The sequence below is a fragment of the Belonocnema kinseyi genome, chromosome 2, assembly GCF_010883055.1.
Source record: "Belonocnema kinseyi isolate 2016_QV_RU_SX_M_011 chromosome 2, B_treatae_v1, whole genome shotgun sequence".
NCBI lineage: Eukaryota > Metazoa > Arthropoda > Insecta > Hymenoptera > Cynipidae > Belonocnema > Belonocnema kinseyi.
The window spans coordinates 107,647,084-107,663,428 of record NC_046658.1 but is presented as its reverse complement, the minus strand read 5'-3'; the positions used below and the strand labels follow the sequence as shown (position 1 = coordinate 107,663,428).

Sequence of the window (16,345 nt, the reverse complement as noted above, 5' to 3'; positions counted from 1 at the left end):
GGAAAGAGGAGATCTTAAGCAATAAAAATATATGTGTCTCAATTTTTTCTAGTGTCGAATAGTCTTAGTTATTGGCCGTTGAAAAGCAGTGCACCGGTAGTGTCGTTTTGGCCGTTTAAGGGTTAAGTCCCATATATTCAACGTTTTGCTATCACCCTTCCAGTTGCTTTAATTTTTTCAACATTTCAGATCAAAGATATGAAGTTTAATGAGGAGAAATATGTAGAATTGGTGCTTACTTATAACCCTTATATGGATCGTGAGCAATTAATAGACGCATACCAATTTTGTGTCAATGATAGTAAGTGTCCGCATTACTGCATTTTTTATTAATAATTTATATTAGGTTTAACATATCATTAGTAAATGCTTAAATAATAGAAATTAATTTGCCGAATGTTTCTAAACCTTTATCTTGCTATTACTTATTATTAATTTTTCCAATTTATACAGTACCCAAAGTCAACGACGAATGCGCACTATTTACAGAAATGGTTGAATGTGTCACGGACATGACTTGGCTTTACTTTCCAACTGAATAAAAGTATTAAAAAATTACAATTAGAAAAATGAGGACAACGTAAAAAAATGTTTGTTTGCAAAATTAAATATTATATGAAACAATTACATATTTAGAGGCATTGTAAAATGAATAAAGCTGCTTAGCAATAAGCATGTTTACCTTTCTTTTAATTAGTAAGTACATTGTAAATTTGCAAATATATTCATGTTACTTTCACCAAAAATTGAAAAATTATGAACGAGAATTGCATTTTTCTTTCAAATAAGCGTATTCTTAAAGAAGAATAAAGTTTAAGTAAAAAAAACAGTTTTGCCTCACTAATCAATAAAGATATTAATTGATTCTAAGAGTTCTTATGTAAACGAATATAAAAATAATCTTTGAACATTATCCAGTTTTCTACTATGCATATTAATAACTAATTTTTTGCATTGTTGAAGTTTATAAATATGAGGAAGCGCAAAACTGATAAGATATAGAAGAGGCCATCCATAAACTACATTACCAATTTGAGGATAACAACAAAGTTAGTAAATTTTGGGAAGGAAGCTGAAGGAAGCTGTCTACTATTATATTTTTGTTATGAATTCATCTCCTTTGGTTGCAAATTCTGCTATTTCCTTAAAATGAAACTATTTTGGTAAACAGTCAAAAATGATTAAATGTTTTTTTTTATATTGAAGACGATTATTGTCTGAACATTCTTCTGTTTTATTTTGTTTTCTTCATTTGTCAAATTTCTTTAAGGTCAGATCATATTTACCCTTAAATTTTGAGGGTAGTAAATCTTGCTCTGCTTCTTTTGTTTTTTTGTTTAATTATGTTGAGGAGTCGCATTTTGGTTATTTTTTCCATGATTTGGAGTTTACTGGGGATTATAATTATAATACTTTGCGAAGTAATTGCAGATGCTTTAAAGTTTAATGTATTCTATTGTTATAGATAAAAGCATAAAATTGATGTGAGAGTTAACTGTTTGAGCTGTGGTTGTTAATTTCGTATAACACGTAGCCGTCAGTGCGGCTGCGTTTCGAACTAAAAACTGTCAGTAGCTGATACTCATAACATGGTGATTTCAAATAAAAATAAATTATTTTGTTCGAAAATTTAACTATAAGTTTTTTTGCTGAAGATGATTTCCCTATAAGTCAAAAATTTATTTATTTTGTACGAAATTAATATATTTTGTTGAAAATCGTCCTTTTGTGAAGAAGTAATCTTGTTAGTTTAAAATCAAAGATTAGGTTCAGAATTCATTCTACTTGATGAAAAATTAATTTATATATTAAAAATGAATCTTTTTCGGTTTAAAAGTACACTCTTTTCTAAAAAATTCTTTTTTTCAGGTTGAACCCTCGACTATTTCGCTTTATCTTTTCATGTAGAAAATGATTCTTCTTTGTTAAACATTCACCAATTTGGTTGAGGATTAAAATATTTTATGAAATAATTAATCTGTAAACTAATCTGTTTTCGTTGAGGATGTAATTTATTTTTTTGTTTGGCAAATAATTTTTCTAAGTTAAAAACAGTTGACTTTTCACCCCTATTCACCCCCAACTTTAACGAATAGCCGTACGTAGAATTTTTATATCTTGAAAAAAATTGTCTCCGAAATTTGAAAAATTCTGCAACTTTTTGAATTTTCGCCCAAAATAGCCAATGAACTTGATCTTCAGTTTGTGACACTTAAAGAGTATACCAAAGGCCAACATAATAGATTATTTTTTCAAAAGTGATCATACTCGCAAACAAACATGCATACAAACAGGCAGATACACTAGTAAAAACCTGTTTTTCATGTCCAGAAGTAAAATTTTACAAAAATGTAATACCTTTTGCTGATGAAAATGTAAAAAATATATGTACTCAGAGTACTGCTGTGATTTGAAATGTTGAAGATTTGGAATTTCAAATTATTCAATTTTCAAGATTTATATTTTAAAGGTATAATATGGAACATTTTTTGAACAGTTAAATTTTGAAGACTTACAATGGAAAATTCTTGAATTTTAACGATTTGCAATTTAAAACTCTTCAATTAAAAATATTTACAATCAGAAACTCTTAAATTTTGAAAGATGTCTAAATAAAAAAATAAATAAAATAACAAAATAAAATAAAAATTAATAGAAATTGTCATGATTTTGAAGATTAAAAGTCAAGAATTCTCAATTCTAAATCTTCCTAATTCATGAAATTTGACATGCACATCATGATAATTAATGAATTTAAAAATTTAAAACATAAAACTTTTGTCATTTTTATGTATAAATTTTTTAATTTAGGTTTACATCTTGAAGTTATAATTACTAATTCATGAATTTTCAAGATATATATTTCCAAATTAGTCCATTGTTTAGACTTATATCTCAAAGTATTTTGTTAAAAATTTTAATTAATTTGGGGCCCAAAAAAGTCACATTTGAGAAATTTCAAAGGGCATGTTCACTATATCGTTCTCTTAGGCAAATCAATTTACCCATGTTTTTCTATTTAAAAATATATATTATTTAGCCTTTGCTCTGAGGATTCAAAGTTTTCTGATTTAAAGTAGAGAAGTACCAACACCAAGTACAGGTCTGACCCAGAGATATGTTATAGATTTATTAACTTATTATTATTCTGCCATTCAACTCATTGTCAGTGACCGGAACGTAATAATTAAGATATTTTAAAATACATACGGGAAATTCATTAGTCGGATAGACTAAAATATCTGTAGAAATTGCAAACTATACAAATATAAAACTACACACTCAGTAATATTAAAGAACTATGTATCGATATTGCACTAAAAGTTGTATCTGTTTGAATTAAGATATAATATTGTGAAGTAAATAAATTGTAACTTATAAAAGATTATAAAAAGATGAGAAATAACAAAGATATCTATTACAATAACCATGTTTTATAAAGCGTGGATATTTAACGTTTGTTATGAAATGTAAAAACGCTTTAATTGGCAATTTACTTTTAATTTAAATGGTTCTTGTCCAAGCTAAGTTACCATCAGTGCGCCGCGAAGGTATGCCGCGAGTTGCGTACAGCGCTCTAAGTGGCTCTTGGCAAACTATATCGATGGCTGCTATCTACGGGGAGCGGTGGGTAGAGAGGAAGTGACTCCTTTCGCCGGACCCGCCGTCTATATTTATGGCGGGTAACTAACCTCGCACCGCATCTATGTTTATAATATCTTTACCCAGACTTAACCAATTGAATTTGTTACCGCTTCATGTTCTACATCGCAGTTGTGGTGCCCTATTGCTTCATTTCCTAATAATTCACTAAAAGTGAGGTCCAAGCTAGCCCCTCAAAAAACGAAATTCGCAAATTTCTTCTTATACGAATTTCGAGCTTATTTTTGACTGTATTGCCGATTTTTAGGTTCCAATACTTTTTATGAAAATTTAAATTTTGAGAGGAGCTTCTGACTTGAATCAAGCCAGCACCTTCACTATATAAAAATTGAAAGAAAAAAATCAAACACGTCAGAATTTTGGGCTTTTTTGGGCTCTGAAACGCACCAACAGCCAATTTCCAAAAAAAAAACCCCACTGAAAATAAAACTAACCCTTATGTAAAAACTCAAATTTGGTGCTAGCTTGATGGACCTCTAAAAGAGCGGGAGTAGTTTTAACTCGGCATCATAGCTGGTTAGTGTTTTATGCTAATAATAAATAGTTGCATGAAAAAATGTAATTTTTTATTTTCCATTATTTTTTTATGCTGTCAAAATTTGAATTTTTAATTTTTCAACAAAATTCAAAAAGTTTAAAATTATAAAAATGTGCTCACTTTTTGATTTTGTATCCAAAATAGTAGGCTAAAGAACTCGACCTTTATTTTAGAACACTAAAAGACAGACTGACAGACAGATTCGTAAAAACATATTTTTTGGATTGAGGGGGTCTCAAAACGAAGACATTTGATAAAAACTGGGAAGGGGGGGCAAATTTTACACAAATCTAATACCTTCTCTGATGAAAATGTAAAAAGATAAAAATATACCTAAAAAAGAAAACAAAAAAATTCTTAGTTTGGACAAAAATAAAAAACAGGACAGAAAAATGAGAATTTTTGACTTAATTCTCAGGCATCGGTGAATGAGTATCGTGTTTTCGTTGCCATTCATTCCTGCTCAAATTTTCTTGCCTTAATAAAGGTCTTGTATGAGTTCCAAAATGTTGGTGATTATTTTTTAAAAATGTTTTTTACTGAGATTTGGGAATAATAAAAATAAAATAGAGAAATGAAATAGAAAAGAGAAGGAAGAGGATTTGACTGGTTGCCTTCTCATTTTCCTATCCTCTTTTTAATTTTTCTGAAAAATAATAATTTTTTCTGTTTTTTTTAAGGACAATGTTGATCTTTTTCGAATTAAAATAGATTTACATTTAATATAAATTTAATGGTCATTATCCAAATTTGGTCTTTGGATTTTTGGTTTTATTTGTAGGAATTTTGCACACCAACATTATGAATGGATCTTTTTGTTTAAATGAAGTGTCTTTTTCATCATGCCACTTCCTGTTGCCTGAATCTATGATTGAACTTTAAATAAAAAGAGCACATATTCTGTAGCAAGAGATCATTTTTGGCTAGAGATTTAAACCTTTGAAAGAGTACACAGAGCATGAAATATTTGATAACCTCCTAATAGGTTATCAGAAATCGATCGATGAAAATCATTTGCCGCTGATCTCTCTTGCTTTCTGGGAATTTTCACAATGAAATGATAATAAAAAATACTAACAATAGAATGAACAGCATATCGCTCTATAATTTTGATCTGTAATTATATCTTATGTAAAATGAAACGTAGCTTTAGCAATTATCTCACATGTCCCTATCGTACTCGAATCCAACACCTTGCATTGTTCAAACTTATAAATATGCACTTATTCACAGCTGATATAAATATGACAGCAGTCTGAAATCTTGCCAGTTTGAATATTTCTTCAGTAGCATTTGGTCTTGTGAAAAAAATTGAAAAAATGAAGAGTGCAACGATTTTCGTTGCAATTCTTCTGGTCGTAAGTTTGATAATTTAAGAGGGTTGCTAGAATATCCTCATTTGGACATTGTCTGACTTTCCCTGTTTATATAACTATCTATTATAGATTTCTAAAAACAAAATCGCAAAAGTATCCTTTTTTCGAGCATTCAAAGTAGACTTATCCTTTAAAAAATTAATTTTAAAAAAATACAGATTTTTAATGAAATAATTCAGTTTTTCTAACTCATGAATATCAATTTCAAACCTAAAATCAAAAAATTAAATGTTCAGTTTAAAGAATTAATAATCAACCAAAAAAAGGAATTTTCAACAAAAACAAAAATTAAAAATAATAAAATAAATAAAAATTTAATTCCAAATGTTAAATTCTTAAGGCCAATAGATGAATTTTTTAAACCCAAAAATAGAATTTTTAAAAAAGAAATTTCAATTTTCTACAAAAAAAATTACATTTTCAATCCAAAAAGATTATTTTTCAACAAAAGAAATGAATTTAAAAAATTAATTTAAAACTAAAAAAGAGGAATTTTTAACTAAGGATAGAATAGTTTAATTTTTATTTGAAAATTTAATATTCAACAACAAAATAAACCGAATTTTCAAACCGAGAAGATTAATTTTCTAACAAAAAAATAAAGGAATCTATATTGGTCGAAAATTTGTATTATTATTAAAGAATTCTAGATGAAGCTTAGACTGATGATATTCCTTTTCCATCAAAAGTAGACAAATTTTCAAGCGGATTAACTTTTTTCTAAGAAAAATCGAAAATTCATCTTTTTGTGTTGAAAATTCTTTTTTGCTGTTATAGAAAATTCAACCATTTGCTTATAAATTAACATGCTGATTCAAAATATATATTTTTCAGTAGGAAATTCAAGTACTTGGTTTATAATTGCCATTTTTGTTGAAACTATTTATTTTTAGTGTAGAAAATGCAATAGTTTGCTAAATAATTTTAGATACAGTTTCAACTAATGAAATTACTTTTATATCAAAGAACACAAATTAGCAAGCAACGAAAGGAATTTTCGAACAAAAAGATCAATTTTCAACCAAGAATGGAATAGGTAAATTTTCAGTTGGAAAATTATTTTTGACAAAAAAAAACAAATGTGCAAACAAAAAGTAGAATAGTTAAATTTTCAGTTTATAACATTAATTTTCAGTGCAAATATTTAAAATAAACCAATTTTCAACGAATTAGTTAAATTCTTAACTGATGGAATGATTTTTCAACCAAAAAGATAAATTTGTATAAGAATACATACATTTTCAACGAGATAGTTGAATTTTTAACAGAAAATGAGGGATTTTGAACAAAAAATGATCTTTTTTAATTAGTTGAGAGTTGAACATGAACAAAATTTTATTTGGATCCAAAAACAGTTGAGTTTGACAAAGAAAGATTAATTTTCAAGAAATAGTTGAATCTTCACCCAAACCAACATTAATTTTAGCCAAAAAGTTGCATTTTTAAACAGAAAAGATAAAATTTCAACTAAAAGAGATAAATTTTCAAAACAAACAAGAAAGAATTCTCAACAACAATTAAATTTTTAACCGACAAGAATCTCTCAACACAATTGTTTAATTTTTAACGGAATGAGTAAATGAACTTGAAGTTCAGTTTATTAAAAATTCCCTAAATCTCTCAGGTATTCGTAGACCAATTTTAAATTCCCTAACTTTCCCTGACTTTTCGGAATTCCATTAACTGTAACAGCTCTAAAAAAACTGTAAAAAAGGGCAAGGTATTTTTAAGATTAGGTCAAAGTTTTACGTTTCATTAATTATTAATTTTTATATTATTACAAATAATTAAACAGTTTGATGTGAGCTGTCATCATGAAAACTTACCAGAAGACATTCTGAAAAGTATTACTGTTTGCCAGGAAGAGCTTGGCATATCAGAAGGTGAGAATTATTCAGTTATATTCTAAAATCCTTCTTGATTTTCATTCTAAACTCTACTGTGACATTTTAAAACGATTATCGTATTCTTCAGCGGAGCTAAAGGAAGAAATACAAAATCATAATTTGCCAAACCCAAACATGCGTTGCATGGAAGAATGTCTGATGAGAGTATCTGGTTTGGTAAGCTTACGAATGACTTAATATTAATATTTTATTGCACTTGATAAATAGTATATGGCTGGCTAACGAACTTGATCGAAGGCCAATTTAATAGATTGATTTTTTCAAAAGTTATCATCTTCCCAGACAGATATACAGACAGACATATAGGCAGACATACGTACAGGCATACAGGCAGACACATTCGTAAAAACCTGTTTTTCGGATTCAGGGGGTCTCAAAACATGGACATTTGACAAAAGCTGGGGGGCCATACATAACAAAATTGTAGGTATTTTTTGGGGGCACAATGATTGTCTTATTATTTTTTTCCTATCTTGCATAGTTTGACAGCAAAATGCAATTTTTGATTTTTGATTATTTTTTGTTCGATCAAAATTTGAATTATCAATTTTGTCGGAAAAATTTAAAAAGTTGTCATGATAATCGTGTAGGGCTATCGAAAATTAAAATTTTTCTTTTCAAGTACTATGAACAAGTGTACAGAGAATTTTGGCTGAGTGGACCTTCTGATGAAAATTGGGGGGGGGGGGGGGGGGGGGGTCAAATTTTTCACAAATCTAATGCCTTCTCTGAAAAGAATGTAAAAATGAATTATTTGTCAGGAATAATTAAAGCCTAAAATACGCATATGTATATTCATCTTTCACCGTATTTTGCATAGTTTGGCCGAAAAATGTCATTTTTGGATTTATCATTATCTTGTATGTTGTCAAAATATGAAATTTTGTAAATGCTATAACTCTAGTAATTTTTTATTTTTTTTTTTAAATCATTAGGATAAATTGTCCTAATTTTTGAATGCTATAAATAACCGCACATTGAATTTTTCAATTAAAAAAAAAAAGATCTCAAAAATATTCAAAATGTGCCCACTTTTTTCATTTTTATTCAAAATGGCTGGCTGAAGAACTTGACATTTAGTTTAGGACACTTAACGAGTGTACCAAAGGGCAATCTAATAGATTAATTTTTTTTAAAGTCATCGTGTTCATAGGCAGACATAGAGGCACACAGACAGGCAGTCATACATACATACAGACAGACGCATTCGTAAAAACCTGTTTTTCGAATTCAGAGGGTCTCAACACGTGGACATTTAACAAAAACGGGGAGGGTCAAATTTTACATAAATCTAATACCTTCTCTGATGAAAATGTAAAAATGTATGTAATGTGCCATGAATTGGTCCTCTTAACCTTTTCTGTTTAATAATACACACGAACGCCTATGTAAGATCGACTGATTTAATAATTCCGAGAACTGCTGGCCCACGCAGTTACATAGCCGTGTGGCAATGTGTAGCAGCGTCAACAATGGGTCGCCACCAATTTAGAATAGACTGTGTAAGTTTCCACAGACTGATTTAATCACAAGGCCAGAGCTAGGCAACCCCCGAAACTGTTATTATATAGGCGTTCTTGTGTAAATGACACTTTTTTGTTGAAAATGAAAGAATATAGCCAGTGATTACATACTTTTAATTTTTTAGATGGTCGACAAAGAAGTCAATGCAGATAAATTTAAAACAGTTTTAAAGCATGTTCATGGTGAGGCTTACTCTGACGAAAAATTGGAATCATTGATTGAAAAGTGCTTAGGAGAAGGTAAACTTAAATTTTACTGTTATTATTATTAAAGATATTTATAAAGCATTGCGTAAGAGGTTTTTCAAGTATAGTAAAATGTTCATATTTAACTGTTACAGCTCGTGAAAAGGAAGATAAATGTGAATTTGCAAAGATTCATCAGAAATGCATGATGGATTCGCTTGGTATGGAATAAGAATGAATAAAGTGCATGAAAGTATGCCATATTGAAATTCTAAAATTTATAAAGAATTGTACTCGCTATATTAGTTTAATGTAAATTAGAGCCTCAAATTAAAGAAACTTAAGCAATACATATGTTATTACCAATTCTGTATATCCCAACGCTTTTAAATATATAAACAAATACAAATTTGATAAATCTAAGAAACAGGTTGTATTAAGTGAAATGGTATGAATCATTACAAAACCGTTAAAAATATATTAAACCAATATTAAATTATATTAAATTGTTGTTGCCTGATTTTCTTATAAAAATGTACATACACATGATTATAAATCACACAGCTTAGATAAGTATTTCCTGTCATCAAGGAATAAGTTTTTTTTTTAATTTGTGCTCGCGATTTCTTGGCACATTAATGAATGATATAAATCTTACCACTTCTCTATTGGCTTAACAGTCGAAAAATTGTTGCGCTATTGATACAATAATTTACGAAGTGTCTCAGAAGAAAATTAAGCCACCCATGAAAGTTTTATTGTCATCAGACGTTTTTTGTTCTCTTTGCAGTGGTAAATAAAAAGTTATTAGTTTTTCTGTCGTTCTTATTTTCTTTAGAATGGCTTAAAAATAAGGTTTAATAGTCAACCATTGCATTTTTTACTTAGATTTACGAAACGGCAATGCCAGATAATAAACAAACATTTGGTGAATGTCAAAAGGAACTCGAAAAATGAGAAGATAATTGCTAAGCATTTTTAATTACTGACATACTAATTTTTAAATAAATGATCAAATTGTAGATAAAGCGATAATTAGTGACCATTTTGTTATCCAATTTTATTATAATATCGTATTATTATAATTATCTAAATAAATTTTTTTATTTTGATGAAAATTATAAAAGTTATATACTTTTAAAATTTGAAAATTTTCAAAATATATAAAAAAAATAATTTTTTCAATAGATCCAAAAATTTCATTCAAAATTTTCACCAGATACCAAATATATTTCAAACCTATTCTACCCGAATTTTTCTATTAGCCCAAAATTTTAAAAAATATAGCATTTTCGAATGTACAATTTTTTTTAACTTATACAAATTTTTGTCAAAGTTTCTCATAAATGGGTCAAAAACTTGCAAATTATCCAAATAAAATGTTAAATTTCCATGAAAATTGGAAAAGTTATATACTTTTCAAATATTGGAAAATTTTTAAAAAATAGAAAAAATGATTTTTTTCATAAATCCAAAAATTTTATTCAAAATTTTCAGTAGATACCAAATACATTTCAAACTATTCTCACCGAATTTTTCGATTAGCACACATTTTCGTTTTCTGTCTTTTAACGGATCTTTACGTTTCGGCGCGCACAGAATCCAAAAATTATAAAATTTTGTCGGTGCCTGTCTGTACGTCTGTCTGTATGGCTGTATGTATGGTTACCTGAATATTGTAGCCACGGTGACTTTTGAAGAATTTGTCCAATCGAGTCCGCATTTGATATACTTCTGAAGGTCTCCAAAATAAAGGCTAAGTTCGTTAATCAGATATTTCGAATCAAAATTAAAAAATTGAGTGCCTTTTCAAAATTTGAAAATTTTGGTTGTTGAAATTTTATAAATTTTTGTCAAAATTTCTTATAGATGGGTAAAAGACTTGCAAATTATCCAAATGAAAATTTTAATGTTGATGAAAATTAGAAGTTATATACTTTTCAAAAATTTGAGAATCTACAAAAAATAGAAAAAATTATTTTTTTCATAGATCCAAAAATTTTCACTAGATACCAAATATATTTTAAAACTATTTGAGCCGAATTTTTCGATAAGCCCACATTCTTAAAAATTAGAGCCTGTAAAATCTAACAGTAGAGCGCGAAGCGCAATTATGGCAATCAAAATGTATTCGTCAAGGCCGTAGGTGCTTTGAGAACCTTCTTTAATGTCAAATTAGAAAAAAGGTTCAGCTCTACTTTATGATTACAGTTTATGAGGGGTTTGAATTACAGCATTTGGTATAATTTAATATATATAAGCATATATACTTAAAAAGGGGGAAAGGATTAAACAACCACAACAGGGTCCTATTAGGATCAGGAAAAATAAAATGTGAACATTATTTTGCAATATCTGAATAAGTAGTGCCAAACCAAGGTACACGCAAAAAGAAATTGTAATAGGAATTTGATATAATAGTTTTTAACATACAATGTAGAAAATTTCGCACTGTGGTCTGTGCACAAATGTGGAGGGTAATGCAAAGACCGAGCGCGGGTTAGGTTAGACAAGATTATGTCAAGTTTTCAGTTGTCGTCGTGATATTTTTTTGTTCACATCGAACTTAAAATTCCAAAATCAAAAAGTAAATTGCGAGTTCGGAAGCACAGAATTGTTAGTGAGATTTCTTATATCCGCAATGAAGACGAGGAAACACTTCAGAAAAGCGCTTACCTCCGATTAATTCGAATCTTTGTATACATTGTATTTTGATGCGCTGATTACGAATATTATAGTGAAAATAGCCGCAAATTTGATTTCTAAGGTCAAAACCGCAACATGCTATAAAAGTATCATGTTTTTCTGTTTTTTTCAGTAAATAATAAAAATTGACAAAAAAGTTTTGAATAAAACTTGTAGATTTTTCAATAACACACATTTAATGTTGAATATATTTATACTTTTCGACTGATAGTTTTTGAGAATATATAGGATAAATATGAAAAATCACAGCAATACTGCAAATGGTTTAGCAGTTCGTCTTAAATTTTATGAAAAAATTATGAAAATTATAATAACAATATCCCATGTGGAAATAGTCCAAGTTAGCCCTGGTACAACAAGGTTTCTGGTCGGGGAGTGGCCGGGCTATGTCGGGGGCTGACTGAACAAATGACAAATGACAAAAGCCTCGAAATTTTTGGCAATATACAGGGTGAATATCTTTTTGACACCATAATTGTAAGGTTTCATTATTTCTGACTTACAAACAATGAATTTTGTGACCAAAATTCCATGAAACTTTTTTTAAATTCGAACTGTTTATTTTTTTATGAACAAATTTTTAAGTTTCACCTTTATGAAAAATTGCGAATTTTGAGACAAAATTTACATTTTAAATCAATCTTAAACATTGTAAAATAGTATAAAAACCAAACCTCACACGAAAGTTAAACAAATTTTATTATTAAGAAATTGTCAACATTCACGATCAAATTTCTGAGTTCCGTTGTTAAAAAATTTAAATGTTAATACAAAATTACATTTCCTATCATTGTAAAAAGTTATAAGTAGTCTACAACTGGAAAAAACTAAATCAATTTAAATTATTTATTGAAAAAGTATTTTATTGATATTCCTGTTAAAATTTCGTGTATGTTAGGTATAGATATGTAGGTTCGATACTCCGTAGCATCATACATTTTATTTGTAATAGAATATTTAAAAATGTGATATATGTATTTACTCTTATCAGGAATATTAATATATAAAATCAAAATACTTGCAATCATTTAATATTTATTTTTTAAATACTTTTTTTGTCTCACAACGACTACGTGAAACTGATTAATGTTGTCTGTGTGCTTGGCGTGTGGAATGTCATACATTAATATGCTCCAATTCTGCAGTAAAAAAGAATCAAACTGCTCCCCCTATTTCAGTGACAGATGATGTTCGTACAATTGAAACCCGAATTATTTAAATCTAATAAAGTATCAATTGATCCCGTCCGGGCCACGGTCGGGCTTCCCAGCCAGCTCCCAGCCATGCTCCATGGCCGGACGCTGGCCAGCGCAGCGTGAGGATGCTAGCCGGATTCCGACCAGAAGCCTCAGCTACAGTCCGACTTAAAGTCGGGCTCCCCGGACAGCTTCCGGCTTCAAGCCGGGCTCTCTAGCCGTAGAATGGCCAGCCCCCGACTTAAATTTCCACCCGGGATGTGCTTTTAAAAGATCTCATACTTTTCAGCTGTTTTTTGAATATATTTAAAACATTCTTCAGACATTTATATTGTTAAGGTCGAATTTCATACATTGCGAAATTAGTGACTTTTGAGATTAGGGACGTCCCACTTCATTTGTTCCGCTCAAACTGCACGAAAATCATTTCCATTCCTAAAGTTGTACGTCAACTTCCTATGCATTCACATTACTTGACAACATTATTTTGTACAAAATATATAAATTTCCAGATTAGTAACATTATAGATTAAATGCTTTTAATTTTTTCTCGATTATAACCTTACTTTAAAACTCTCATTCCACGTGCCCCATCTTCGTTAGTCAAACAAAAGACTTTCCAAAAGAATATAAAAAGATTAAAAAATATTTATAATTGCAATTCATTTATGAATGGGTGTGTGTGTGTGATGGCTCTAAATTTGAACATTGTTTTTTAAAACGTAATTGTTTTTTCGGAAATTCAAACTATTAACGATAAATAGAAGAAATACAAACAGTTCAATAATGTAGAATATTGAAAAATTGAGGTTTGTAAAACACAAAGTCTAAAAAAATAATATTAAAAAAACTTTCTAAATTTGACTAATTATAGAAATAAAAAATTAAAGGGGCCATATCTGGGCCAGATCGGGATCCCATTTTGGATGCACAGGTGTGGGCCAGATCGGGTAGGGCGTTTCATTTTTTGCGTAGCGCTAGGCAGATTACCGTATCGGAGCCACATTTTTCCAGATCGGGACTCGAGCGGCGCCCCAGCAAAATTCCTGCACGGAAAGAAGTAAATTCATTGTCATTTCCCGGTTTTTCCCGGTCTCATAAAATATACAGAACATAAAAGATACGGTTCATTGAAACGATACTTCTTATCCTAAGTTTTTTCTTAATTATGCCTACTTAAGGAGATATGACAAAAAAATTGAAAATTGAATTCAGGATTCGGCCAAAGAAACTTTAAAGTACATTTATTACTTTAGCTACAACCAAGTAGAAATCAAGAACTTTAATTGAAGAAGGTTAGCAATGAAATAAAACAGCAAACAAATAATTAAATTGGGTAAATGAGGTTTGATTAAATCAAAAAAACATTTGTTGAAATGAATAAAAAATTGAACAAAAATTAATAAAAAGAACAAACCAAAAACTTTGGTTGTTTTAATCAAAAGAGTTTGATCGGTTTAGCACAAATTTTATCCACTCAAACCATTTTTTTTTAAACGAGCTATATTTTTCCTGAGTAATAAAATTTGATGATCTGCATTGCGCTTGACTTTCTTAAATTCTAATATGTTTTAATGTTGTTCAAGTTATATATTTAGAAATGTTCTACGATTTCTAGTTTATTATAGACAATTTTATCATAAGCTTCGATTTGGTCGCAATGTGTACTGAGACTCCGAAAGTACATTTTCTGAAAAACCTGAAAGACTGTTCACGTATTCACGGCATAGTCATAAAGTAGGCACGTAATTTAATGAAATGCACCTTTTTATTTAAGGTTGAGCTTCCGGGTTTTTTATTGCAGTGAATTATAAGTTGCAAATATAATTGTATGACTTTTCAGAATAATGTTATCTTATTACGTAACCAAATTATTCGATAGAAATGTAACCAGTTTTGCGTTTACATTTAACTTTTCAGTATTTTAATAAATTACATGGGAAGATCTTCTTTGTAAATAGATCAGCTTCCTCTTTGTAATTCAGTAATTTTTCAGATAAATGTATTATATATAATGAAACAATAAATTACCCTTGTTTTCTATGAACTACATGATGCAGGAGAAAATGTAAGAATAAATCAAAATACAACCTTGCAAGTATTAACGTGAAATGATTATTTATTGAAATAATAAATAGCTTTGAAGTTGATTACGCAACATTAATTTCACAAAATCACAAAATATAATTTCATGATGTCATCAAGAACATTGTAGGAAATTGGTATGAACAAATACATACTGATCCATACTCAGTCTCGTCAAATTGGTTCGAAAGTGTTTTGTGATGAAAACACCCTTTCGCATTTACTCAGGTGAAACATCAAGATAACGTAAAGTTGTTGACAATTTTCAATATTACAGTGAAACTCTTCTATAGCGCCAATTTTGGGGCTGACGGTGGGTGGGAACTAACTCATTCTAGACCACTTCGCTTTTATTTGTTCATGCTGGAGTGCTCGCCTGATTGACAGCCGGACATCCCGCGCACCCCGCGCAGCTCCTGTTATACCAGCATGTGGCGCGGCCTTAATTCTCGGAAGGGCTATAGAAGGGAGGGCGGTTGAAGCGTTTTACTGTATTTGAAAAATAAATATTTTTTATTTAAAATACCAAAATTTTGACGAAAACTCTAACATAAAATACCGAAAAAAAATTAGAATTGTAAACCTCTCTTGGGATATAATAATTTATATTTAAAATAATCGATTGCCTGTGAAATACGTTAATATGAGCTGAGTCTGTTAAAACATTGCAAATTTTTCTTAATTGATGAGTTTTGTTAAAAAGGCCAATTTCCGGTAAGAAAACGCGAACGAAACCGAAAAACGAAAATTGTTGACAAAAAAGTTATCTTCGAAATCTAATAATTTTCTATTCAAAATACCCATATCGGATCTGCTCCATTTCCGAAATGCAAATTTGCTGGTGAAAAAACGAATTAAACTGAAATTTTTTTAAAAATTTTGAATCCTCTTCGCCATTTTATGATTGTATATTTGCACATGCAATACAGATATGACAACATTACTATCTCAAAATAATTCATGCCACGAAAGTAGATTAATGCATCATAAATCAAATGTTTGAATTTTGTATCTCGTCTTGTCATCAGTTATCAATAATTATAGACCTGCCTTGTTGAACTTAGTTTCTTATTTTTTGAAATAGTCTCAAAACATGCAAATGCGAATTTAATACAGGTATATAACAGGTACTCAAATTATGAATTATTCCAGTGTTCTGTGCTCT

The 16,345-nt window shown here is 29.4% G+C and overlaps 2 protein-coding genes across 2 annotated transcripts in view; both read left to right on the top strand.

The window, feature by feature from the left end:
• LOC117168521 overlaps nt 1–1,172 on the top strand; it is a 2,196-nt gene extending 1,024 nt beyond the window's left edge. Inside the window, exons 2-4 of the mRNA XM_033354255.1 lie at nt 190–301; nt 454–696; nt 964–1,172. Of these exons, the coding sequence (XP_033210146.1) occupies nt 190–301; nt 454–542 (201 nt within the window). The 3' untranslated portion in view covers nt 543–696; nt 964–1,172. The remainder of the gene's footprint in view (nt 1–189; nt 302–453; nt 697–963) is intronic.
• A 4,276-nt stretch (nt 1,173–5,448) lies between these two features.
• On the top strand, nt 5,449–9,543 carry LOC117168519. The gene is made up of 5 exons (XM_033354252.1): nt 5,449–5,559; nt 7,373–7,460; nt 7,552–7,640; nt 9,133–9,247; nt 9,349–9,543. The coding sequence occupies exons 1-5, from the start codon at nt 5,521–5,523 to the stop codon at nt 9,423–9,425; spliced, it is 408 nt and encodes a 135-aa protein (XP_033210143.1). The 5' UTR covers nt 5,449–5,520; the 3' UTR covers nt 9,426–9,543.
• Nucleotides 9,544–16,345: the final 6,802 nt, after the last annotated feature.

What these genes read in the sequence shown, in the direction of transcription:
- LOC117168519 (XM_033354252.1), top strand. Translation starts at nt 5,521, where the DNA reads ATGAAGAGTGCAACGATTTTCGTTGCAATTCTTCTGGTC. An exon ending in AGAGCTTGGCATATCAGAAG is followed by an intron (nt 7,461 to 7,551) that starts GTGAGAATTATT and finishes CGTATTCTTCAG; the next exon opens with CGGAGCTAAAGGAAGAAATA. An exon ending in TGAAAAGTGCTTAGGAGAAG is followed by an intron (nt 9,248 to 9,348) that starts GTAAACTTAAAT and finishes TAACTGTTACAG; the next exon opens with CTCGTGAAAAGGAAGATAAA.